Raw genomic sequence first — 26,893 nt, 5'->3', positions numbered from 1 at the left:
CAGACAGAGATAGAAAGATACAAATGTACAGGAAACCGACACAGAAAAATGTTTGTTATGAACATCAGGACATTTTTCTTTTACATATTTCTTTTTTTGTTCTTTTTTTCCCTCTTTGTCCTCAGCAGTCTTACACTGCTGGGTTTTGTTATTTTAGTTTGGGGTAGGACCTTGGTAGTCTTAGTTTACAGGCTTTGTTTATTTGTTTTCTTTAGGTAGTTTTGGTTAGACAGACATTAGGAGGAGCTGCTGACTCTGACGGTCGACATGGCTGGATCAGCAGTCTCCATGACTTATTTTATGTTTGATCAATGAGCCACAATGGAGATAAAAGAGTCACATGTGGATCTGGAGCTGCAGGTTGGAGACTCCTGATCTAAAAGAACAGAAAATACGAGGAAAAAAACTATACAAAACACATTGATCAGATGTCGATATCCACAATGAGAAATAAAAAAAGGGACAAAAACAGGTGGAGCCGTGAAAATACAAAGAAACATAAACAAGAAGAAACAGATAGATAACACAGAGAACCGTCATACTGGATACATTAGAGGAATAACTGAAAGCATCCAAAGGGCCATGAAAAAGACAAAAGTAAAGAAGTGAATGCAAAACAGTCAACAAACCAAAAGAAACAATTAACTATGATACAAAAATAGATCAAAATGTTTAACGATTTAAAAGAAAAACTGGTAGAAATATAAATAATTTGTAACTTCTTAACCTTTAAATAGAACAATAAAAACAGTTGAAAAGTTACTTTTTGCAGATGAAGAAAAGTTTCAAACAAGAGTGGAAATATCAATATCTGCAGGCCGGTATCAATCTGATACTGATACAAACTTGAGATCGATACTATCAATATTTAGGATTGATCCGCCCAACACTAACACCCAGACCATAAAAAAGTGAACAGTGTTATATTGAGGAATGACAGTAAACCTAGGAAGTAATTAAAGAACTACAAATTGAGACAGGCAAACTGAAACCGAACACCGACCTACCAATGGGATCATCTGCTTAGACCTAAAGGCACGCGATTCGTGCGACAAATACACGTGCCCCGCCCCTCCTTCGCCACACAGCTAATTCGCTGCTCGCTGCCTGTCAAAAAATGTGTTCCTGACGCCGCGGCTGCATGTGGGAGGAGCTACCAGCTCTGTCTGTAGATTTCTCACTTAGAAATAGGAGTGTAATGGATCACAAAACTCATGGTTCGGATCATGTCACTGTTTTAAGGTCACAATTCAGATCATATTTCAGATCAGTGAAAAATTAAAATAAAACAGCAAAAAACAACAAGATACAAGCTAAATTCATTTTTGGAAGCGCGTCAAAACAAATATTTAATAAAACATATAAAGTACTTCACACACACAATAGGCTATTTGTCTATGAGCCTCTATCGCTCTGGTGTTCAGGGCTTGTTCCTGTGCTGCAAGGATCAGAGCTTCAGTGCTGTCCATCAGGCCAGCCCTCTCTAGCCATTGCTAGGAATTCTTGATATCAGCCACTTCAGTTTTTGTCCGGTGGTACATCCCATGCAGGGGTTTGTCCTCCCATGAGGCTCTGTCCTACAGCATACTCTGCTTTCCATTGTCTGAGACATTCATTGAGCACGCTGTCAGTTGGAGTCTTGAGCTTGACATATTCATGCATCTTGGATGTTTCGTCCTGGATAGTGGCTTCCACGGTCACTAGTCCTCGGCCTCCTTCCTTACGGCTAGCATACAGTCTCAGGGTGCGGGATTTGGGATGGAACCCAAGATGGTATGGAGGAGCACAATGCATGGTGAGGAGCTTTCAAGTCTTAACATCTGTGGTCTGAATCTCTTCCTTTGCTCATCTTATTATTCCTGCAGGGTATCTGATGACTGGCAGTGTGTAACTGTTTATGCCCGGATCTTGTTCTTGCCATTGAGCTGGCTTCTCAGGACTTGTCTTACTCGTTGGAGATATTTGGCTGTTGCAGTTTTCCTTGTTGCCTGTTCCAGGTTTCCATTTGCCTGTGGAATTCCAAGGTACTTGTAACTGTCCTCAATGTCTGCTGTTGTTCCTTCTGGGAGTGAGACCCCTTCAGTGTGAACTACCTTGCCTCTCTTTGTCACCATCCGACTGTGTTTCTCAAGCCTGAATGACATCCCAATGTCAGTACTGTAGATCCTGGTGGTGTGGATCAAGGAGTCAATATCCCGCTCGCTCTTAGCGTATAGCTTGATGTCATCCATGTAGAGGAGGTGACTGATGGAGGCCCCATTTCTGAGTTGGTATCCATAGCCAGTCTTATTGATTATTTAGCTGATGGGGTTCAGACCTTGGGCTGCACGGTGGCGCAGTGGTTAGCGCTCTCGCCTCACAGCGAGAAGGCCCCGGTTCGACTCCCGGCTGGGACCTTTCTGTGTGGAGTTTGCATGTTCTCCCCGTGCATGCGTGGGTTTTCACCGGGGACTCCGGCTTCCTCCCACCGTCCAAAAACATGCCTCATAGGTTAATTGGTGACTCTAAATTGCCCCTAGGTGTGAATGTGAGAGTGAATGTGTGTGATTGAGGCCCTGAGACAGACTGGCGACCTGTACAGGGTGTACCCCGCCTTCGCCCATCAGTGGCCGGGATAGGCTCCGGCACCCCGCGACCCCGAAAGGGAAGAAGCGGCCAAGAAGAAGATGGATGGGTTCAGACCTCTGCGGAACAGCAGTGGAGACAGAGCGTCACCTTGGTATATTCCACATTTGATGGGCACTTGTGCAAGTGGCTTGCCTTTGGTTTCAAGGGTGATTTTCCACAACTTCATTGAGTTTCCTATGAAGGCTCTTAGAGTCCTGTTGATGTTGTTCGTCTCCAAGCATTCAGCGATCCAGGTGTGTGGCATTGAGTCGTAGGCTTTCTTGTAATCAATCCAGGGCGACGGCTGAGCCGGCATGACATGTGTTTCATTGTCTCTCATTGGTTATGGGGTAGGCAGTAGCAGTGGGTTTTGTTAATTAGTTCACCATTGTTATGTTAATTGTCCCATCAATTGCTCATTGAGTATCAACTGGTGCCCTGCACGTAACCAAATGTCTAGGTTATTTTTTAATCTTCATGTCTTTCGTAAATTGCGTGTGATGGTCTGTTGTAAGTTGTTGCATAAGTGAAAATCTTGGAGAAGGAATCCCGTCTCTGGTTTTAATGAAGCTGTGACACACTCTGCACTGGAATGTGGAACAAGGCCTGTTTCTGCATATCTGCATCTGTTCTTGAATGACACATGCAAATACAGCTTTTTGATCAATACACACAGCATATTTCAGCCACAAAAACCTTTTGGCAGGAGCTAGATGTAGGTGAATGCAGGCCTGGAAGATAAAAGCTTAAAGAAATGTATAAAAGATCAAACGGAATCTCAGGGGAAAGCATGATCTTTGGATTTTTTGATGAGAAATGATTTATTCTGACAAATTACTTTTTTCTAAATTGAGTCATTTTCTGATCACAGTGCATGCATGCGTTTCATTTGTGGCATTTCATTTTATATTTCTCTTTGTGAGTTCCACTGCATATGCAGCCTAATGGCCCGTAGCTACATTACAACCTTCAAAGCCATGAAATAAGTGAAGTCATGCCTTCATTACATCAAAAGTGATTTGTCCATACGTCTAGAGGGTATGTTCTATATTATGCAGCATCTAATTATGCTCATAAGCAGCTTAGCAATGCCTAATATATAATAACAAACCAAAAACCACCAGGCCTTTTGATGCTAACGAGAATATTTTTTTCTTTTTCTTTTCAACACGAGCTATCATTTTGCCACACAAAATATGCAGTTTCGTAATTTATGATGCATGGAAATGAAGCCAAGCGTAAACCAACGAGCTCAGTTGGTTGACAATATCTTGTAAACTCCTGTTTATTACCATGCAAATCAAATGGACGGAAAATTAAAGTTGCTGCAGGCTTTTATTGTGATATATATATTTTTTTCTGAAATTCCAACTATTTTGTAAGTTTTAAACAAAACAAAAAAGTCAGTGTGGTAAAGGCATTCCTGTTTACTGCTCTCCCTATAAAACACAGTCAGGTTTACATACTGCTGCCTTTGGCGTGTTGCTCTTAAACACATGCTTAGTCATTGCAACTTAAAAGCAGTTCAGCAAATGAGATTGCACCAAAAATCTAGAAGGAACCAGAGGTGTGGAATCATAAACATCTTTAAACATTTAGGCTGTTAAAAGATGTGGGAATTTCTTTGAAGGAACATGTGCTTCAGATGAATTTCTCCCGCCGTGTGACTGCAGGCAGCGGCGTGTGATTTATTGGTTTCTCTCACTTTTCATGAAAAGTTGATAACTGACAGGAAATGTTGGCTCTTTAAACTGCATGAGGCTTGGAATGTGTGTGCTCTGTGTGTTATTAAGTATCTTTAATGTTTATTTTCTTTCGTTTTCTGGCCTTTGGATTTTGCTGAAAATGTTTAAAGGTTGTTCAGCATCATTTCTACAGCTTCAGTGAGACTGTAATGAAATGTTTGGTGTGATTTGAAATTCTAGGCTTTGCTCGGGATGTGTGGCAGCTGGCTGGTCTGCTTCTTACTGACCGTGTTTGACGTACTGCCTTCAAAGTCTGATGAGTACGGCTTCGCAGCCAGGACTGATATTAGCATGGATGCTGTGACGAACTCCCCCTGGATTCATGTGCCATACCCAGGTAAGTGGGAAGAACTACCAAAACCAAATGTTGAAGCTCTGAGAGAAGATTTTCATTTAGCAGTGAATAATCAATGATTCATCATCAGCATTTTTCATGAAATATTTCACTGACTTTAAAAGTAGTTTTTAAAAAATCCTAAACGTAAAATAAGACCCACTCCAATGAACATGTTGTTTTAAACTCGTTCTTAGCATTTTTCTCATGATGGAGGACAAATATGAAGAAAATTAACATTGAAATTGCATTTCTGAGCTTTTCTTTATTTAAATTTTTGTGAATCAGGAGCAGATGCATTTAAAGAAGCTTGTAATTTTTACATGCAAACTACAATTGGCAGGACAAAATCTCCCCGCTCCACTCCTTTCTGATCCATTCACTTACAGACAAAAAGATCCATGAACGTCTTTGTTTTCCTCATCTGAGCTGGAATCCGGATCTAAACTATGGATGGATAGCTCCCTTAATGCTCAGCATTTTTGTTGCACCGCTAATGTTAGGTTGGGGGTGTGAGTGGTTGTAAGCTAGTAGGAAAGCATGTAAACAAAGGGATGATGGGAAATGAGTGCAGTCTTACTCCGCTCCAGCAGTCCCCCCCAAAACTCAGAGGTTAATTTCTAAATAACTCCTGTCACTCTGCAAAACTAATTGGAATTCTTCCCTTACCCCTACCCCAACATTGAGCCCTCCAAACAGAGAGTTTTGGAAGAATGGTGTTTCTGAATTTGGACGTCACTTCCACTCGACGTCACCAATAATCACCGGTCAGCTAGCTTTAGCGCGTAGCTTACAGCGCTCAAATACACATAACAACAGTGGTTTTATAACTTTAAAAGGGTCATGCTACAACAAAAAGTCATTAATTACATTTAAATGTAAACGTCTGTGGTTCAGAGCGCATCCACGTGAAGAAAAGCGCTGCTCCTCTGTGGCGACGGAGGTCTTTGTACTCCTCTGCTTAGAGGTTGGGATATTAAAAGAATATGTATTTTGGTCACCACTCTTACTACTTCAAATGGAGAGGTAGGGAGAGGAGTAGATTTCAGATTGGGCCCATGTCAGGAGTGTCAAACTCACACAGGGGCCAAAATCCAAACACACCTTAGGTTGTGGGCTGAACAGGATAAACATCTATTGAACAAACTACAAATACATTTTTAAAACTTTAAAAACGTACGTTTTTACCATAATTATTAATAAAAAGGCAGGAATATTATTCCATAATAAATCAACTTAAACCTTAAATAACTTTAAACATTTTACTCTCCATAAAATATATTTTGTTAAAATATACAAGTTAGAAATAAGCACAAAATAACATCAGGCCATTAAAAACAATAAGACAAAATGATCTGGAGGGCCGGACGTAATTATCCAGAGGGCCGGATCCGGCCCCCGGGCCTTGACTTTGACACTATGTCCTAGAAATTGACACACATTTTTGATTTTTTGCATAATGGCAAAATAATCATAATTAAAAGACCACTGGGAAAACTTTCACAACAGATAAAACGATTATTTGAGTGGGACTTTTTAATCCAAAGCAAAAAAAACTAAAAATAAATAAACAAATAAAGCCATTAAACTTCTTTCTACTGAAACTACTTTAAATCGAACTCTGTCCCTCACGGTATTAGAGAACTCACCACATACGATCTGTTTAAAGAGCACTTAAAAAACTAGTTTATATCACAACAAACATGTCTACATTAAATTGTATTAATTGTCTGCCTGTCCATTCTATTCCATTTTATATTAGCTTTAATGTTTCTTTTCATGTATTTTTTATGTATGTTTATATGTTTTTTACAACTGTATTTCATTGATGTTTTGAGGTTTTTAGGTTGAACATGTTTAACACCAGTCCAAGGACTACAGATGAAAATAGCTTTTGAGCTCATTCTGGCCCATTGCATTTTGATGTGCACTGTCCCTGTGATAATAAAAACCATTTAAATGGGGGAGAGGAGGGGTCAAATAATGCCATGTAAATAAAAGTGGAATGGTTTTATTTATTTATTTTTAAACAATACACTGCAAAATTCACACAGCCTGAAAACTAATGCTAATATTTGTCTCTGCTGTAAAGACGCTTGGTTTACTCTTATTCTTCTTTTTTTCTTCCACAAATATTAAACACATGTGTGCTTAGTAATATATATGCATTTGAAAATCCTGAAGAGTTATGCAATTGGGTAGAATAATGCCAGTGTTTTGATCCAAAGACATGAGCTTTATGTCTTCTCGGATCATTATTTACTCATCACCTGAGGTACATGTGTTTCACCCACTTGGTAGAAAGCGTGTTTGGCAGAGTTCAGTGAACTGTGGTTCTGAATTAAGAGAACATATGAAAATATTCGCAAGATAATTATGTGGGGAACAAGACAGACATGAAATGCTCTAACATTTAAAATGATTCAACATGTAACATTTAGCGAATGGAAAAAACTTCATGTCTCCACAGAAAACTGTTGTGCATTAAAACTTTAAATGATCAAATGGATATCAGATTTATTTTTCCATTTATGCTTGAATAGAATGCCAAGAGTTAATAACAAAACAGGATAAAAGGAATTTTCAACATTCATGAAAAGTGACTTTTTGCCTCATCCATTCACACAGCCTCCATCGTTTCACTGTTATTTTAGGGATTATCTTTATCAAAACCATTTTTCTCAAGAAGATCTTTAAAGAGGCGTAATACTTTGTTACTTTATTATTAGATCTATTCTTTGGCATTTCTGACACTTCATGGAGTCATGCTTCACATCTCTAGTCAGCTTTGTTTGTACAAAAGTACTCCTCAGTATGCAAACATTTTTAACAAAAAGAGTAAGTAAAGGTAGGCAGAGCGCAGGTTCCTGTAAGGCTGTTGTCTTTGGAACCTGGTTTGTAAAGAAAAGCTGCTTTGGATGAGCTGTGTTTTATACATGTTAGAAATGCTTCAAAGTTCAGCGTTTCCACTTGAAGACACAAGCAAGTGGGCTGGAACTCAGACACATGTCTACTTAGCCATGCTAAAACATGTTTTATTTATTTATTTTTGTCTCTAATGAAAAGGTTTAAGCTTGTTTACATTTCTGGGCTTGAAAGAATATATATATATATATATATATATATATATACACACATCTAAAAAATAATTATTTAATCACAAATAATTACTAATAATTAATAATTAATCGCAATTAATCTTTGTGGGGGTGGGGCTTTTACCCCATTGGCTACTGGACATGATTGACACAGGGAGAGAGAGGTTATAATGACGCTATTTCACTTCAAACTGTCTGCTGTTTGCAACACCTTTGTCACCCCTCCTTTTTTATTCAAGTTTTATTTTTTTTTTTTCTAAATTTAGACATTATTTTCCAATATTCAATATTTCTATCAAGTTTAAAATATATTTTTTCACATTTATTTTTGAAAATTGTATTTTTTTTCAGTGGTAAATATTTCAATTAAGTTTAAAATGTTTTTTTTTCTTTAATTCACTTTTTGATTATATATATATATATATATTTTTAAATGTTATATTCAAGTTTAAATGATATATTTTCAAATTTATAGATTTATTTTTAAGTTTAAGTATTTTTACACTTTAATATGTGTTATGGTGCTTTTCATTTCAAGATTGGATCTGAGTGTTTAGTTTGTTTTAAACATGTCTATAGCTTGCTTATAAAGACTGTCAGTGTGTGGTTTGCTTTTAAAAAAACAATTATCCAACTTAAGTCCTATATGCTTTTCTAATTATTACATTTTTTATTTTGCATAAACATCCCTTCATATTCAAACATTTCTGACTTTAAAACAGTGCAATCATTTCACTTATTTGAAGGTTGAAATGCAGTGATTAGAGCAGCAGTACTCTGCAGGTAGTCTGTGTAACAAGTGCGTCCAAAAGCATCTGCCACTATCACCTAAGAACTTAACATGCTTTTACTCTGACAGCTGGGATGAGTTAACCATATCAGAACATTACACCATGCTGCAAAATAAAATCTCAGCGTGAAATTTGGATCTTTTCAGATGTTTGTTTAACAGATGAAGTAAAGTCAGCATGGCATAAAGAGTTCTGGCAGCTTTCACGGATCCCTCTGGTATAGGCAATAAATATTTCTTTGATGTAAAACAAATAATCGAAATTTGTCTCTTTGATCCTGAGGGTGGATGACTGAAGCCTTTCCACCAAAGTTAAAAGCGGATATTTGACTAATTGTGGGTAACTCTTGAATCAGAAAAGATTCTGACTGCATGGAAAGTTTAATAGTAAAACAGGTTAAAAGTTTTTAGATTGCCATGGGTTAAAATCTAAAAACTGGTTGAAGCTGAGAATTGATGTGTTTGATTAGATAATGAGGTTTATTGCGTAAGCACTTTACCACTGTCATATTAGTGCAAAGCTGATTTTCTTCTAAATCCGTTTCAGTTATGTTAATTGTGTAAACGGTCACAGTTATTCAAAGAGAATCAGAAAGGACATTGATGGATAGACTTCGATAGTCTCATATACTTTGACCACTTGTCCACAGGTCAGTGGGGGGTTCCCACAGTGAGTCTGTCTTCGGTTCTGGGCATGATGGCTGGCGTTTTGGCATCAACTATGGAATCCATTGGTGACTACTACGCATGTGCTCGATTGTCTGGTGCACCCCCACCTCCAACTCACGCCATCAACCGAGGGATTGCTGTGGAAGGCATTGGCTGTATCCTGGCTGCATTGTGGGGAACTGGGAATGGCACCACCTCCTACAGCCAAAACATTGCTGCACTTGGAATAACCAAGGTACGAAGCACTTCACTAAAGCTGATAGAGCTCTGATCACATTTAGATCTGAATGGGAGATGTTCTGTTTGTGTTATTTTTTTTTATTTTTTTTATTTATTTATTTATTTTTTTTTCTGTTTGTGTTATGTTTCTGCTGTTTCTTTGTGCACATATCCAAACCAGACTCTGAAAGGGACTCAATAAAATCCTCCACCACTTCCTCCATGTTTTAAACGCAAAGGGGCGTAAACAAACAATGTGTGCAGACGAGAAGTACTGTCCAGCCTCAAACTAGCTAGCTCAACCCTAGTCTTTGGGATGCGTAGCGGTGCACTGGAAACCCGGTGATCAGGGAAAGTAACCAGCTAAATGGGCCACCCCCCCGAACCACAGAAGTGCTCCTGGGCCGACGTAGGGGAAGGGTGAAGGGAAGCTCTGCCCGCCGTAGCTCCGCACTTAAACAAAACCTGTGGTGATCCCCCTTCTGGGAAACACCGCTAAGCCTAGCGGGGAACACCACCTACAAACCCAGCCCACGAGAGTGATATACTCACCCCCACAAGACCAGTCACAGCTCAGCTACCTGCACACACGAAAACAAAGAAACAAACAACGACTCCCAAGAACCGGCGCGTCACCCCAAACAAATGGTAAATGACGTATACTCGTATAGTGCTTTCTACCCTCCTTCGAGGGCCCAAACAACGCGGAAACCAGACAATCCCGGACGAGCCCCCAATTAGTTACGACTGGCTCTGAACTGTAACAAATAAAGGGGAGACAAAGCCAGTTTTAGAACTAAGTGTGTGCATAAGAAAAACCAACAGAGTAGGGAGGACGAGGAGAAATACAGCTGCAAAAGGCGGATCTGGATCGGGATCGGGATGCAGGTAGCAGCAGAAGGGTCTCTCTCAAGCACCTTTATGGTGGAACTTTAATCTCCATCCTCTGACTGTAAAACACCTGCACCTGTGCAGAAGGAGGAGAACAGGGACAGGCAGCAGGAACAGACTTTATACGTAACAATATGGACAAACAACAGTGGGCTGAACTTTATGAAACTAAAATGTAAAGAAATACCAGGAATCTGGAAAACTTCTCCTGCACTGTTCAGTACCAGGTACTTATCTCTGAGTCACACTGGTGGAAGTTTGGATAAAGATGTCCTGACCCATATTAGGTCAGTGAATCAGATCGTTTAAAATGAACCAATATCAACTATGAATCACATCGGCAACCACAAATGATCCTAATTGAATCATTGTTAAAATGAAGAGTTTCATCCCTAAGGACCCTCAGTAAGGAACCTTCACACGGACACGTTTAGGATGCAGTTTTTTGTTGTTGCTTTTTGCTTTTTCTCACAGCCTTGTTTTCAAGTAGGACCACTAATCTGAATTCTGTTTCAGGATAGTGAACTGAATCCAGGTTTATTTGAGAACAAGTGGATCTCAGTTCACACTGCAAGTGAACTCTAGTGCAATTAACTGCAGTGTGAAATTTCCACAGAACATGTGGTCAATTTGAAGGAGTAACTACTATCCTATTACTATCCTATCCAGACTCATCAAACAGAAGAGGATGCAACAATGTGAGACTTTGTATGAGATTGGTGACCAATGAACCAAATTATCTTCATAAAAACAAAATCTATGAATATATATATCTAAAGTGTATTGCTAGATATCAACATTTATGTAACACATAGATGTAAATTGTGTGGCATGATTTTTTTATGTGATTTTGTTAGTTTTTTTGTCTCCTATAGCGAATTTTTGCAGGCAAATAAATGTTCTTACCAAGTTAGCTGATTTCCATTTAATCAGCACAAATCAACTAAAAAAGAAATCTTACATTTGTCATGTTTCCTTTCTTTTCTGTGATCTCTAAAATCCTTTATTTAGATTTTTGTTTTCTCAATACTGTTACACGAAAGTAAAACTACATTGAATCTGTTGCCTGCAGCATAGAAATGGCATGACAAAGGCTGGAGGAATCCTTTCCAAATCATAAGGAGGTATTACTGAGTTTTTGCTCTTTGCAGAATCTCAGCTCACTCAATCCAAGCAGCTGAAAACAGGATGAAAGCTCAGCTGCAGGTGCTGACGGTTTGAAAAGGAGAATGTTCAGCACCATCTATAAGACAAATTTGGAAACATTTCAAAAATGAAATACATAATGTCTGCCAAAAGAATATATGCTTAGGTACTGTTGGACCAAAGAAATAAGAATACTGTATTTAAGAATGAGGGTAAGTTTGACAGCAGAATGAAGACAAAGTAACGGCAACTGAGAACCAGAATTCGGATGAGAAAAAGGTGAAGAAGATGACCTTTCTTTATGGATTTATGTCAAAGCCTCCCAGACGCATGAAAATATCTCACACACACTCACACATGCAAGGCCACACACCAACAGACACTCCTACATGGAACCCTTCAACCTGGAATTTACATCGATGTTAGTTTAACATCAACTACCTCATAACTTCAGCAGATCTCCAACCAATTCCTCACCCAGAGCTGCAGTCCTCCTCCACAGTTACGGCAGGGTGTCAGTAGCCTCTGCAAAAACTGCTCGTGAAATCAGAAACTTCATTCTAAACCGTTAACTCTAATTGCAACTAAAGTTCAAAATGAAGGGCAGAAACTTGGTCAGGCAGCCTTGAAGACAGACAGGAAAACTGGTCCAAAAACCCAAGACTTTTACCAATGATTTACTGAGACGATCTGACAGAGACTGTGTGAATACAGACTCTACGTAAAGAACATGTCTAAGGTATGTCAGATAAAAGTAATAACCTCAACCAGAACCAGCTGATGAGAAGGAGCAGTGACTGAGTCATAATGGTAGAATAACACTGGTCCGTCTGCGGTGCGTCTCCCTTGCATTGAGTGTGGAGTCCATTTCACAGCCGCCAGTTAGTTAACAGTGTCTCTGCAGCTTCTCCTGTCTGTCCCCCTGGCTTCTGGAGGAATGCTTTTCCCCTTGTTGATTAGCCTAGTTCAGGGGTCTGCAACCTGCGGCTCCAGATCCACATGCGTCTCTTTATCTCTCCATGATTTCTCCTTGGACAAACATTTAATAAATCAGGGAGACTGCTGACCCAGACATGACGACCGTCAGAGTCAGCAGCTTCCCCCTAAACAAAACTACCTAAAGAAAACAAATAAACAAAGCCTGTAAACTAAGACTACAAAGATCCAACCCCAAACTAAAATAACAAAACCCAGCAGAGTAAGACTGCTGAGGACAAAGAGGAGAAAAAAACAAAGAAGAAAAGAAAAATAAAATTGCTTTTTTAATGTAAGAATTACTTAATTATCATTTATTAAATTTAGATGAGTTAAATGTATAAACTGATGTCTGAGGTTCACATAGATGATAAACTATGTAGGTTTTTACATCCTGCTGACCTGAAGACGTCTTGTTTGATCAACTCTACCTCCAGAATGAACAGATCTGATAGGCAAAACAAAACTTTAATCTTTAATGCGTTGAAAGCAAATATTATTTTGTGCTGGACAACATTGGTCATAAAAACTATGACATTTTGAGAGATGCTTGGTTCTTTTTATATTTGTACTTTTATTCGTGCAAAACAATAGACATAATTCATAATTATTCTTAAGAAACAGGTCATGAATGCAAATGCAAATTTCTTAAAGACTAAAGTAAGACTATGCGGCTTCTTCAAGGTTTTTATCAGTAGAAAACGAGACCAAATGGCTCTTTTACTGTTAAAGGTTGCTGACCCCTAGCCCTTTCATCCTAAGCGTTTGGCCCCATGCCTTCATGATATTGTTTTTGTATTTCCAAAATTAAACTTTTTTTGTCCATGGTAAAAATGGTCAAAGTTCATGCAATGCAACCCAAGGTTTGTTGTTTTTTTCCTTCAAACTATATTTATGTCAATATTTTTCTAAAATCTTTCTTAAAATTCTTTTTTTTACATTCTTTTGTACACATTGCCAAGATTAGTATTAGTACTTTTTTCTCTTTACCAGTCTTTTTGTTCTTTCCTCCATTTGCACTGGAGAGCAAATATTGTATGTCGTATGTGTGTCTGTGACCTTGATCAGAATTTTGCCTTCATAAAGACCTTTCTGTGCACGGTTCACTTGCAGAAGTCTTTTAGCGTAATATTTCACTCTGTTTGCTCTACATTGCAGACATTTTTTTCTAGACCAAAAATACAAGATGATGTGTGGAGTGTCCTTTCTGATACCTTTGCTTGTAATTACCCCCAAATCACCTTGTATTCACAATAACGACAGGTTTCTCTGCCTCTGCTCTCCAGGTTGGAAGCAGACTTGTTCTCCAGACTACTGGAATACTCATGATTGTTCTGGGGATCTTTGGAAAGTTTGGAGCAGTTTTTATCACCATTCCAGACCCAGTCATTGGAGGCATGTTCCTGGTTATGTTTGGAATGATAGCAGCCGTGGGGATTTCTAACCTCCAGGTATCTATCACATTATAACATGGTAAACCACAATATAAACATGTTTAAAGCCTTAATCATGACTATGTTTACACCTAGATATGGTCTGTCTGCTGGCAAAAGATGGCCAAACTTGTATGGGCACGCAGGTGACCCACGCAAAATACCAAGGTTGAGCCTGTAGACTTAAATGTTCATGCATGTTTTTGTATGGGCATGCTGCACACGAGTGGTAGCAAACAGTTATTTAAAATGCAATGGTAAGGACCACAACCAGCCCCACTGGGAGATGGACACCTCCAGCTATGAGGTAAAGTCATCCCCGGCCCATGGCATAGGCAGGGATCCCCCTCCTCACATGGAGAAGGGCTGGAAAGATAGTACCCAAGGTAAACATTCAGCACTGCTGATTGGCTGGTTCCCTGCAAGAGATGAGGTAGGACACAGAGAATCAGTGCACACGACCCTCCTAATGCAATGTGTGCTTTGTCAGTGTGTTTCATGTGTAGGAGTAAGAAGTGTATGGATCAAGAAGTGTAAGTACAATTGGTGGGTAGGGCGCAGTAAGGACCCCTCCTGTTCATTGGCAGTGATGTCCGAGTGGCTTCAGGGCCTCCCCAGCACAGGTAAATAACCCCCAGGCCCAATCAGCCCATGCCACTTTCCAAAAGAGGGGCCAAATAGGTGCCTTCCCAGGGGCAAACCCAGCCCCCTACCCAGACCCTTAGCTTGAGTTCTTGTCTGAGACATCCTGATCCGAGCCACCCTCGAGGATTTTCTTTGGCCTTTCGGCCAAACACCCCAGACACTCCCCATCCCATATCAAGGGATAGGCCTAAATAAGCATTTGCTTCCGCCTATCTATCCTCTTTCAAACATGTATCCATTGAATTCAGTTTGTGACTTTTTCTTTACAAAGGGAGATTGCATTGGTCTTTTTATTGTCTTTTTTGCTTTGTAATGTTTTTTTTCACATGTTTGAAATAAATCTAAATCTAAATCCCATGAACCAACTCCCATACAGGTCAGGACGGACTGACCCCCCAGCTCGTCCCCCACCAGACCCTTGTAGATCCTTAACAGTCAACATCCCACTTCTTTAACAATTCTAATTACTTTGGTTTTGAACAAAACATCACAAAGATTAATTTAGCTTAGAAAAACAGACATACTAAGATAAAAGGCATCAGTTAAAGCTGGAATTGATTACAGTTTAGACTTCTCTAATAATAGGTAGCAGATTTAATATTTGGTTTAAAAGAAGAACTTTTTGGCTGTTTTTAAAGGTCTTCTGTTGCTCTCTAAACCTCCCGTAAAAACAATAAGCAGCAGAGACACTAAATGAGAATGGGCTGCAAACTAACGTTCAAGCCTGAAGATCATTTCCTCAAGTTTTCAACAATTCACTCCATTCATTAGTGTTGCAGCCCACCCAATGAGGCTTGTGTTCCATCAGACTTTGTAAAAGGCTGAAACACTTTGCTGTTCTCTGTTATCTTTTAAACTACTTTATTGACCAAAAACAACATTAAGAAAGGCATGTTCAGACATGTTTCTGTGTCTTCTTTGGGCCGTGGTCTGGAAAAACAAAATCTAATCACATACCTATTGTGGAGCCTATTCATAGCTGGGCTGACCACACTCTGACATTTACTCGTGATTAAATAAAGGTGAATCCCACACCAAAGAAGAATGTAGGTCATTTTTGTTCCCAGATCATTTCTAATCACATTTTAGATACATTCCAAAACAAAGATAGCAGTCCTTATTTGGCTTAGACACAATAATTCATTAATGGTTCGCATCTGGGATTTAATAAACCACCTAAAACTGTTTGTCTCTCACAATTGCCTTCCCTATTTTCTTTATTCAGTACGTGGATCTCAACTCGTCTCGCAACCTCCTTATCCTGGGCTTCTCCACGTTCAGCGGTCTGGTGCTACCCAGCTGGTTTCACTCCAATCCTGGCATCATCGACACAGGTGTTTTTAACATCGCTTCTTCAAAACTCTTGGCTTAAGCGCATTCATTTAAGGACTACTACAACCAAAATATATGTACATACTTTTGTGATTTAGGCCTTCTCTCTCCATAAATTCTTTTGTGTTTATTTCCAGATGCCATTTAGCTTAACCCTGTAAAGCCCACCACATCACAGAATTGACAGAAAATTCATTTTTTTTGTAACTAAGAGTTTTTAATTTATGAAATCCACAAAACATGTTCTAATATAGTTTTTTATGAGATATCTATAGTATCAATTATGATTTATTGGGTAATTTTTACTCTCAAAAATGTTAGTTTTACATACAAAAAACTGACACAGGTATTCAAGAAAAAAGCACCTTATCTACCCAAATTTGATCCATAAATTTATAACATGGTGTAACTGTACAATGGAGAACACATTATTAACACATTTTACATTCTTTTGATACATGTAGTCATTTAATAAAATTAATAACAGATGAGTTACTCTCACCTTAAAGTTTAGAAAATTTGCTAATCTTTTCCTGCCAAAAGTGTTTTGAGATTTCATTGAAGCAGCCATTTTGAAATGAGCAGGAAAAACCCTTCTACTGCCCCTAGTGGAATGATGATGAAGTACAGGGCAGAAAACATTAACATTATAAAAGTTAAATTATATATAATGGGTTTTTAGGGAACATTTGTATTATGCTAATAAGATAGGAGGTCTCAGAAATGTGTTTATCAAATATGATATGAATGGTTATTTAGGGTTAACAGGTTTTCTACATGTAGAAAATAGACATTTCCTTTTTCTGTAGACATTAGGTGTAAATTCCCACTTTAAAAGCAGTAGTAAGTGCAGACTGAGGTGAACCAATCAGAACTGACATACCTAAACTTCCTTCTGTTTCACACTGTTTTGAGCTTTATTATAAAGATGCCTCACTGACACTCAAAGGATTTCAGTTACTGCAGTTTTTGCCTTCTGTAAATTAGACTTTGATTTTTTTTTAATTAAAGGGACATATATCCTCCTGAATGGCAAAACAAAACAAAAAAGAAGTAAACATATCAAAAAAGTTCAGTTCTTTCTCAGGCAGGCCAGTTCATGCTATCAAGTCTTCCCACTGTACCTGCAGATTACACTGGAAAAGATGGCAGTGGTATTGCCAGCCTAAGCTCCTAAGGCCAAGTTGTTTTCAAATCCCACAGTCCCAGATGGCAAACGCTTCACCTTTAATCTTTAGCCCAGATTTTTAAGTGGCAAGGGCAACCTTTTATAATTGTCTTAGCTGATCGTGTCTGAATAGTTTTTGTTTCCTCCTCCCCTCTCCTCCTGGTCAAATAAGGATAGACAAATCATTGCATTTGTGACTCACCTGGTCCTGCTAGACCTCCCAGACTCAGCTGCATGTAAGAAGAGGTTTAGCCTTTTGAGGGCACTGTTGGGGCTCAGGTGGAGTGTGTCTTCTCACATCAACAGTGTTGTGCAAGTTACTTTCAAACTGTAACACATTACAGTTTCTTAAAATATTACTTTCTCAAAAATGTTAGGGTTTACATGAGGCCAGCATTACTTCAAAATCACTGAATTCATAGCATATTTAGAATTAAAGAGTAACATCTGTAGCGAAAAGTGCACGACTAAAACATGTTTTTACTTCTATAAGGGGGGCATAAAGACTAGAAATGAATGCTACTTATTTTGTTTCCTTTGGGTAGACAGAAAGCAGAAGAAGCAGGAATTGAAGGAGCAACTCACAACTTCAGTCTGTATCATCCACAAAAACAAAAATACAGCCTATCTACTTTGGAAAAAAGTAAAACAGAGATCAAACAGAGAATTTGTAGCCGAGAAACACTAAAACACAAAGATGATGTCTGATAAAAGAAGGTTTAAAGGACTGCCTGCACCTCACAATAAACTGAAAAACATTCATAAAGAACACAAAGTGAAAGAAAGGATTTTATCAATAAAGGCAAACAGTCTCTTCAGCCCAAAGATTTAAGTCAGTATGAATTTAAATAGAATAGAATAGAATAAATAGAATAGAATAAAATGTTGTAAATTTTAAAAAGCTAAAAGCAGAAAAATAAAGATTTTGTTTGTGGCATTATCAAATGTCTCATGGTTGGTCTTGGAGCTTTAAACGATTACACTTTTGACCATAAGTCTGCTGAAATATCACGTAAACTAATCTGTGGCTTCTTCCAATATTTAAGTGAATCCAAAATTGTTATGGAGACATTTTTTTTCTTAAATGTTTCATACATATTGGGTTAAATTATTGAGGCAAATCAGAATTCAAATAGAAAAAATTATGGCCACACCAACATATAACATATATTTTGGGTGAAATATTATCCCAATAACCAAAATTTGAGTGTCTATTTTCAATGTTATCTTCATTTCAAAAGCCATTGGCCGTTGGTTCTGTCTCTGTGTATTTTGAGGTACTGCTGTTACATGATGTCACAATCACATAACTGAGAGAAAAGAAAAAAAGTATTCTGGTCTAATATGTCCCCTTTATTCCCACACACTATTCTGCTTTCCATTCCCATTTAATCCTAAAATTTCAGCTAATCAAAATATTTGATCTTGACAAAGTAAGGCACTTGTAATCGATCACTGATCAGTCTCAGGCTCTCCACTGATGTCCTCCTGTAGATGAATTATTGATCTGCAGGGAGTGGGGGGTCTCTGGAGTCCCCATCAAAAGAGCAATCTTTCGGATGAAATAGCCCTTCTCTGCAGACATAAGACCTTGATCCTATGAATCATGTGATGCGAGTGTCTCCCAGAAAAGTGCTAATCCAGAGTTCACCACTGGGCATGAGGCTTGTCTGGTTCTGTCAGGTCTAGGCTGCTTACCTCCCAATCCTCTTGGCCAACCCCCATGTCAGTAGCTGTAATCTGGCGGGATCAGATAAAGCACTCTTTCCCCAGAGTCTTTCCCCAGCCTCAACACTCAGCTGATATCTCCACACAAGAGTGGGCCTGTCAGTGCTTCTTGTAAACAAACTACTCTCATCCAGACTTGTTGGATGTACAGGCTGGGGAGACTTACAGTCAACTCTGTGGATACTTTGAACTTTTGACTGCTGCTTTTTCTGTGCAGGAGTTGTGTGTATGCTGGGGTGGACCATTCGAACAAGAGTGTGCTCAGAGGCCAACTACGTCAGCACTGCGTGGAGTGCTTGATTCAATTTGATGCACCTTCATTAGGCATTTTATTGCCTGAAGGGGATTATGAAAGCAGGCCACTGGACATGCAGGAATTTGCAAACTCAAAGCCTCTCTGTGTTCATCATTGTGCTGGGACACATGTCACATGAAGGGCTGTCTCTGACTAAGGGAACCAGCGTCTTACTGGTAGTGAGATTACAAAGTTCTGCTTGCCTAACAAGCGTAGTCCGTAAGTCACTGTGAGTCCACCACTTTATGAGGCCTTGTTGTTATATTGGCTGTGACTGTTAAAACATTTCCTGCCATGAAGCCTCAAAAAGAGCCAAATAAAACTAGTAATGTCATAAGCACCGTGGGTGGTGTCTTTATAAATCAATGTTAATACATAAAAGACAAATTTCATATAACATGAAGAAAAAAATAGGGTTCAGGATCCAGCTTTTAAACTTTTTTATCCCTGCTTTTTCTTGCTGTGGCTACAGTTGGTTTGTATTGGAAGAGTCTGAGACGTCTGTCCTTGTAATGATTGCCTGCACAATGTTATGCAGGCTAATTGAATTTTGCTTGTGCTGCTTCCACAATTGAAAAATTGCTTTGCAAAATTTTTGTTCCAATGGAAAACAATTCCAAGTGAGGTCTGCAAAATGTCAAGTAACTGAAGCAGTTTTACAAGAGACAACTTGTTTTGTTTGATTTTTATGGCTTAACCACCCACTGCAACAATGCCTGTGTGTTACACTCACACCACACTCTCAGAAAGTAGCAGTCCTTTATTTTGTCAACAGGTTTTTGCATTTTAACTCTTGATCAGTTGTGGTGTTTATCTGTAAACTGTGCTCAGAAAAGCATTAATAAACTGTCAAATTAAAAAATATGAAAAATTCTGTAATGAAGAATTTGACTCAGCAGTAAAACATTTTAAAAATCTCTTAATTTTGCTTTTGAGACAGGACTACAAACTGAAGTCTTAGCTCTTGAGAAAAATAAAGACGTTTGTTTATAAGCTCAATTTATCTTCAATTTCAATTAAACGTGCTGTACTTTTCAGACTAGGACTCGCTCTGGGGTGTGACTCGGACGCGGTATCCGCCTTAAATCCAGTTCACACCAGACGGGTATTTTTACTGTGACGTTCACCAGCGCTTCTGCTCAGATGTGGGTTTTTTAGAGCTTCTACAATCAATTTGACATCGTCCATCTTGACTTGTCTCCAACTGCTCTCTTCCTTTCTCTCGGTGCTTGTGTTTTCTCAGTGTCAGTGTGGTCGCGGTTTTTTATTATGAAAAACTGGTTATATTTTGAAAATTGATTGAATTTTCTAGTGTGTCTTGATCCTGCCTGGATTGACGCAGATCACTCGTGGCTCGTGCAAACAGACGGCAAAATAATCGCCGCACGGCGCGAGCCGGCCGCGGAGGACCGCAATGCTTCCCGTCTGCTGTGAACTACACCATGAGTTATAAAGGGCGCCAAATGCTTCGGCGTCCAGTGTGAACCATGTGTGAGTCGCAGCAGCCAAAAAATGCATAATGAGGATTAGACAAATGATATAGTAAGTCACACTGGAGAATAAGTCGCAGAAAAGTATAATGCTTATGAACAACTCTGCCAATTACGCTGAATGTGATATGCACATCCAATTTGTGAACCCTGCCTCTCTTTCTTTTGCTCAGCCGGACTTCGGCCTCTCTGTGACCCAGTTTGAAGACTTGCTGTTCCACATTAGTCCAAAGAAGTAACAAATAAAAACAAGAATTATGTCTTAATGCAAATAAATAACATGAACAACAACAATAAAATGCATTTAATTGTTCTGCATTTCTCCTGACGCTCAAATCATTTACAAGTGGTGAATTATTTATTCACCCCTCATTAACACTAGGTGACAGTAAGCTAATTATGTTGCCACAGTTGCCCTGGAGCAAACTGACAGAGGCATGGCTGCCAGTACATGTCTAAGAATAATATCGTAATGATCAGGAAGAGAGCGATCAGATACTCCTCCATGTTTGTTTTGGACGGATTTGACTGAGCGACACAGTAGCAAATACTGACACACACCTACAGCGCCCTCTAGCAATTGTTTGTGGGAAAATAACAAATATTTTTATATTTCAAATCACATAAACAACAAATTCTCAGTCCCAAGTCGTCACATATTGATGCTTACTCCTCTGCGTCACTTTTTGACGTTTTGATATTTCTAACTCGTTTTTTTGTCCTGCTGGGTGATCCCATTAAATCAGGGGTCTGCAGTCCTTGGGACGAGACTGAACACGGTACTGGATGTGGTACTGCACGCAGTCTGGTCCTCAGGATGCGGCCAGTACCATTACCCCAACCCAGCACCGGTATCCTCATACGGCACAGGACGCGGTACCAGGCTTGACCCAATACCAGACGTGGTATCCCACGCAGGCCGGGTCCGTAAGTGCGAACAAAAACAAGCTGGAACCGGGTTAGGGTACCACTACTGGGAAAGGGTACCGGTGCGCTCTGCATCTCAGTATTGGACCAGTTCTGGTTCACGGCCCGGAGGTTGTGAACCATAATTTCAATGGAACAGCTAGCACGTCAAAAGTTAGGGACACCCAAGACATCACATTTTGACGTGGAGGTGTCTTCACCAACATGACAACTTGGGAGTGAGAATGTGTTTTTTCTAGAGTGAGAATGTGTTGACATATAAGTGTCACCTGAGTAAAAGTTGCTCAGCAGGCAAAAATATGCAAAAAAGTGACTCATACGCCAAAATAATTATTATAATCATAACCAGATATTTAACATCAACTGATATATAGCATGCCAAGATGCCATTGTAGCATTTTCATTTTGTTTTTGTAAACATTCCTTTAAATCCATCTAATTATACGGTTCACCAACCGTTCAACCAGTGTTTACATTCTTTCAACTACTGTAACTCTTAAATAAACTTAACAATTAACATAATTACAACAGAGAAAAGTAGCCTTGCACTGATATGCAACACATTACAGAAGTGAAGACTTTACTCAATCAACATAAATCAGTGATTCTGTCTCAGAGAGTCGTGGCTTTGAGCGTTATGTGACACTTTACGTTAGAAATCTGTTGAATGTCGGTGCTAAGCCAATTTCTCAGAATGATTGAATGCATAAAAGAGTTACGTTACGTCAAAGAGCTCATTATTTAGGTAGGGTTGGGCACCGAAGTTGTTATGATTTATGTGGTTTTACCGAAACCGAATGAAGCTAGAAGCTGCTGCAAACGGTGTGGCGTTTCAGAGCTAAGATTCTTTGAAAGTCTATTTGTCTCAAGACATGCCAATCACTTCTACTCTGTTTAGTACTTTGAAGTTCTAGCCAATCCTTCTGCCTTTCCTGCGATAATGGACGGGCTCGTATAAGACTACTGACCGGGCGAGCACGAGAGCGAGCAGCACTCGAGTGTCTGGCTGCATTTCACAGCAGATCACAGAAGTTTGACAGGTGGCTGCGCGCATCAGCCAATCAGGGACTTAGCTTTGGGCATGTGGCGTTTTTAGTGGCGTTTTGTCCTGTGGCAATGCAGCGGTTCTCTGGCTGCAGCCTTGCTCGCTCAATACGCCGCTGTGGGGATTGGGGAGCGCAGGCAGCCTGCTCGGATCTCCTGAACTGTGATGTTTTTCTTATTTTTGTCGAGATACTAATAATAAAAGGTCCCCTATTTTCCCCCTCTCTTGGGTTAAACCGGGACAGCCTTCAAACTCGGTCACAGAGACACAGAAACACAGTGGAAGCGGCTGTCATCCAGACACACCCTCTAGTGAGATCAAAGCCCAGGTAACCGCGGCCCCTCAGCCACAGTGTCTAGCTCAGGATCACATGTTTGACAGGCAGCGAGCAGCAAATTTGCTACGCGGCGAAAGAGTTGTGGTCCACTGGTTTGCAGCACGGGGGTTGGGGAGCTCTGATGTTATGGGAACAGCCAGCAAGTCAAAAAACGACGACACCCAAAAACGTCAATTTTCAACGCAGAGGTCTTAACCATGCGTCAGTATGTGACTTGGGAATGAAGATGTGTTGATTTGGGAAGATGTAGGCTTTATTTTTTACTACTGAAGTACCGAAATTGGCACTGATAAGGAACCAAAACCGAAACCAAAGAACCGCTTTGGCACTTGAACTAAATAAAACCTAATTGGTGCCCAACCCTAAATTTAGGTTTCGCCGGCAACAACTCCGATGTGAAAGGGTTAAATTAATCAAAGTTTAATCAAAGCTTAAATATAGCCCATCTTACTCCAACTCCATTCTAGCGATCTTGTATCCCAGCTCCTGCTATCTAGCAGTTTTTATCACATTTGTAGGAACATTCTTGAAAAGACGCCAAGTCTTTGAACAGGTTTGGCCTTTGGCAACAACTGTGAGAACACGGTAGCAGGTCGCTGAGCAAGTCCTGATCACAGGATTTATCAACAGCCAAAGTCCCATCTTTAGAAGGCAGATAAGTTCTGCCTCCACATCAAAAGATAGGAAAAGAGCTGAAGGCTCCACATCTCCGTCTGCTGTGAAAACAAGTCGCCCTGCTCACTCAGAAATAAACAACAGAAAACTGTAGCACCTCACTAATACAAATATACTTGAAGTAGCTGCTAAGCTAAGGTTAGTATTTCATTTGGACACATTGAGTGAATAAAAGTGTCTTTTAAGGTTTAGATCAGTAAGTTTTGTATCATCTATTTAAAAAAGGACTAACTGAACAGATGCATACAGAAATGACTAATCTTATTTATTCTGTGCTACGTTTCAAGGAATAAAGGAACTGGATCAAGTAATTGTAGTGCTCTTCACTACACACATGTTCATTGGGGGATTTTTTGGATTCATCCTGGACAATACAATTCCCGGTAAGAGGGATGGTTTTTTTTCTTCTAGCGCCAAACAAACTCAGTCATTTTTACTACTGTGCTACTGTATGTTTTTTATCAGGTACTGATAAAGAAAGAGGCATCAAGAACTGGCAAGACAAAGTTCAGGAGGAAATGAATGGTTCGTGTGACCTGACATGCTATGATATTCCTTTCTGCCGCAGTGTTTTCAAACGGTTGAAATGTTTTCAGTATCTGCCCTTCCTTCCTTCTTACAAAAACACAAATGAGAGAACATCCAAGTAGAAATGTTTGCAGCTTTTCAACAAGGCCAAATGATGGTGGGCACATTTTGCATTAAAAGGAAATAAAAAAAAATAAATAAATAAATAAAACATGCTTTTATGCTTGTTGGGAACAAACAAGGACAGTGCATAATGTTACACTATTGCTTCCAATTTAATGTGGGTGAATCTGATAACATGTATTGTCTTTCTGTGAAAAATGCTGCAGCAAACAATGTCGTGTGCTTCTAGTTTTCACCTTGTCTAGATAAGTGGGTGCTATTTTGATGACTAGAGTTTATGTGAAGCAAAACTAACCCATCCTAAAGTTGTAATTTAGCTTTAAAATCCCTTCCAGGTGAGTTTGGAGGGTTAGGAATCACACGTACACTCTAAACAGGATCAACCCTACCTCAGTAAGAGGAGGTCCAACAGGATCGGCAGGCAGTTTTACCAAAGAAGGGTGCAACGTGCTCAAAAAATGTTTTGAATGTTTTTTTCAACGCTCCTGCTTTAGGCTGCAGGCCTCAAACTTTGATCTGTCATCACTTAATAGACATGAGAAAATGTCCTTCCTCTGCATGCTTTAGGTATTATGCTCTTTTTGTTTGACTATGACAGTCTAGTACATTGTTATTTTTAGTCTGAATCTTGACTTGAGGCTTTTGGTTTTAAATTCTAATACTAATACAACATTGCAATGTAACATAAAGGATGACATACTCGATTATGATGTATTACATGTTAACTTATTTACAAAAACTGTTTTGTCCTGTACAAAAGTGTAGTTACCTGAACCCCAGCATGTTTTATTGGGATGTCATTTTTAAATCAACATAAATACTGTAACCATGACTGGAGAATTAAATGCATTTGTACATGTCTCTTTTTAAATGATTGCATGTTTCTCAGATCAGAGTTCTTGATAAAATAATGAAAGCTAACATCAAAATGCTCTTTCATTGATTTACAATCCTTTCCAACTGCGGTCAAATGAGCCGCCGTTCACATTTCCGTGGTCACATCAAGAAGCTCCGTGGAGTCTGGTGGAGATTTTCCAGCGTTCTCAGTCCTGCTACCGTAAGTATTGGATGAAACTCACACCAAAAATCCAGTGATGCTGATTTGACCACAGAAATGTGAACGGCGGCTCATTTGACTGCAGTCAATGTGAAGATACCATCTTCTCTTCTCCAGAACCTGAACTAGACACTAGGAACAGATGAGGGTTTAGTGCATGTGCAGCAGAGCTGTTGATGGAAAGAAGATCATTCATTCAAAAAGTGTGTTTGACTGAGATTTAAAAGGAGAAATACTCAGAAATGCAAAAACAAAATGATTTCTGATTACAAATGACACACAGACATGTTAAAAACTCAAAAAACAGGATTTTAGTCGGAGGGAGACTTTAAAAAGACAATTAGCAGATGTTTGACTCAGTTTAAAACAATACATGAAACATTTCAGATAAAGAACAACATGACCAGGAAAGCAACAAGACATCAGAGGATATAAAGAGTAAAATGTTGTTTTGTTTGTATTATGTGTCTTTGAAAGGTAGTTTTGTGACTACAAGGAAGTCCATCTACAAAACCTGCTGAATCCCTTTCAGGAAAACAGGGTTCTTGGAGCCAATCTCACTACTTTTGGGTAGTAGTAGTAGTAGTAACCTTTATTTAACCAGATAAAAAACCCGTTGAGATCAGGATCTCAACAGGTAAAGGTGGAGCACAACCTGAACTGGTCTCCAGTCTGTTGCAGGATCATACAATCAATTTAGAGTGACCAATTAACAAATGAGGTGTGCTTTTGGACAGTGAGAGGAAACCGGAGTGCCTGGAGAAAACCCACAAATGACCAAGACCCGGCTGGGATTCTAGCCAGCACCTTCTCAGCGTGAGACAAGAGTGCTAACCAGAGCACCACCATGGAACACTACTACAAAGAATCGTGCGATAAAAAAGAAACGAGCAAAAACATTTAAACCCACTGCAAAGATACCAGCCTGATAAAGACCAGGAAATAAAATCAAAGTAACAGATTTTGGATAACATCTATCTCGGTAGAAAGATTTTTTACATCAACATAGATCGTGGCAGTGCACGTCCCAGATTAAAACAGAGTCTATGAATGCTGCGTACCCTCCTGCCCCCGCGACCCGGTCCTAGATGAGCGGAAGAAGATGGATGAGTTTAAAACTCTGGGCTCTTGGCTGCTGCAAGTGTAACGTTTAAACGTTTGGGTCTGATGCTCTCTCTCCTAGAGCTTGTATCTGTGGCCTATTCTGTTTTTCAGCTTTCTGTCTGTCACAACAAAGTCTACTAATACAATTAGGGGTGTCAAATTACGATTAAATTGATAACTGACACTTTTTTTTATCATGTTACTTTAATTTTTAATCTATAACTGTTGTGTTCTCAAATATAAAAAGCAAGGATCTAGTGGAGGGGCAATATGATTTTCAGATGAATTGATTACAATCCATTAACGATTGTGAATCGCTTTATTCATTTAAAATCATCTAAAACTGTATATGATTTAAAGTAAAAGTAACAAACGTAATGAAACGCAAAGTGTTTTTCTCTGTGATAAAAGTCCCGCGGTGTGTAAGTTATGTCAACTCCGAAATGAAATATGTAGGGAACATATCATAATGTGCGACTAGCTAGACTGTTTATTTAGTGTGAGGTGAGTAAAGAGTGTTTCATTAGAGCTG

The 26,893-nt window shown here is 39.3% G+C and overlaps 1 protein-coding gene across 2 annotated transcripts in view; it reads left to right on the top strand.

Moving 5' to 3' along the window:
• The window catches only part of si:dkey-106n21.1 (solute carrier family 23 member 2), a 54,512-nt gene extending 29,453 nt beyond the window's left edge, over positions 1-25,059 (top strand). For both annotated transcript variants that reach the window (XM_024261866.2, XM_024261865.2), the window contains 6 exons: positions 4,533-4,689; positions 9,225-9,478; positions 13,761-13,925; positions 15,778-15,886; positions 23,837-23,932; positions 24,015-25,059. In XM_024261866.2, coding sequence (XP_024117634.1) covers positions 4,533-4,689; positions 9,225-9,478; positions 13,761-13,925; positions 15,778-15,886; positions 23,837-23,932; positions 24,015-24,199 — 966 coding nt within the window. In that variant the 3' untranslated portion in view covers positions 24,200-25,059. The remainder of the gene's footprint in view (positions 1-4,532; positions 4,690-9,224; positions 9,479-13,760; positions 13,926-15,777; positions 15,887-23,836; positions 23,933-24,014) is intronic.
• The last annotated feature ends 1,834 nt before the right edge of the window (positions 25,060-26,893 follow it).

This window comes from Oryzias melastigma, linkage group LG6 (genome assembly GCF_002922805.2).
Source record: "Oryzias melastigma strain HK-1 linkage group LG6, ASM292280v2, whole genome shotgun sequence".
NCBI classification, from domain to species: domain Eukaryota; kingdom Metazoa; phylum Chordata; class Actinopteri; order Beloniformes; family Adrianichthyidae; genus Oryzias; species Oryzias melastigma.
This window is presented reverse-complemented; position numbering and strand designations above follow the sequence as displayed.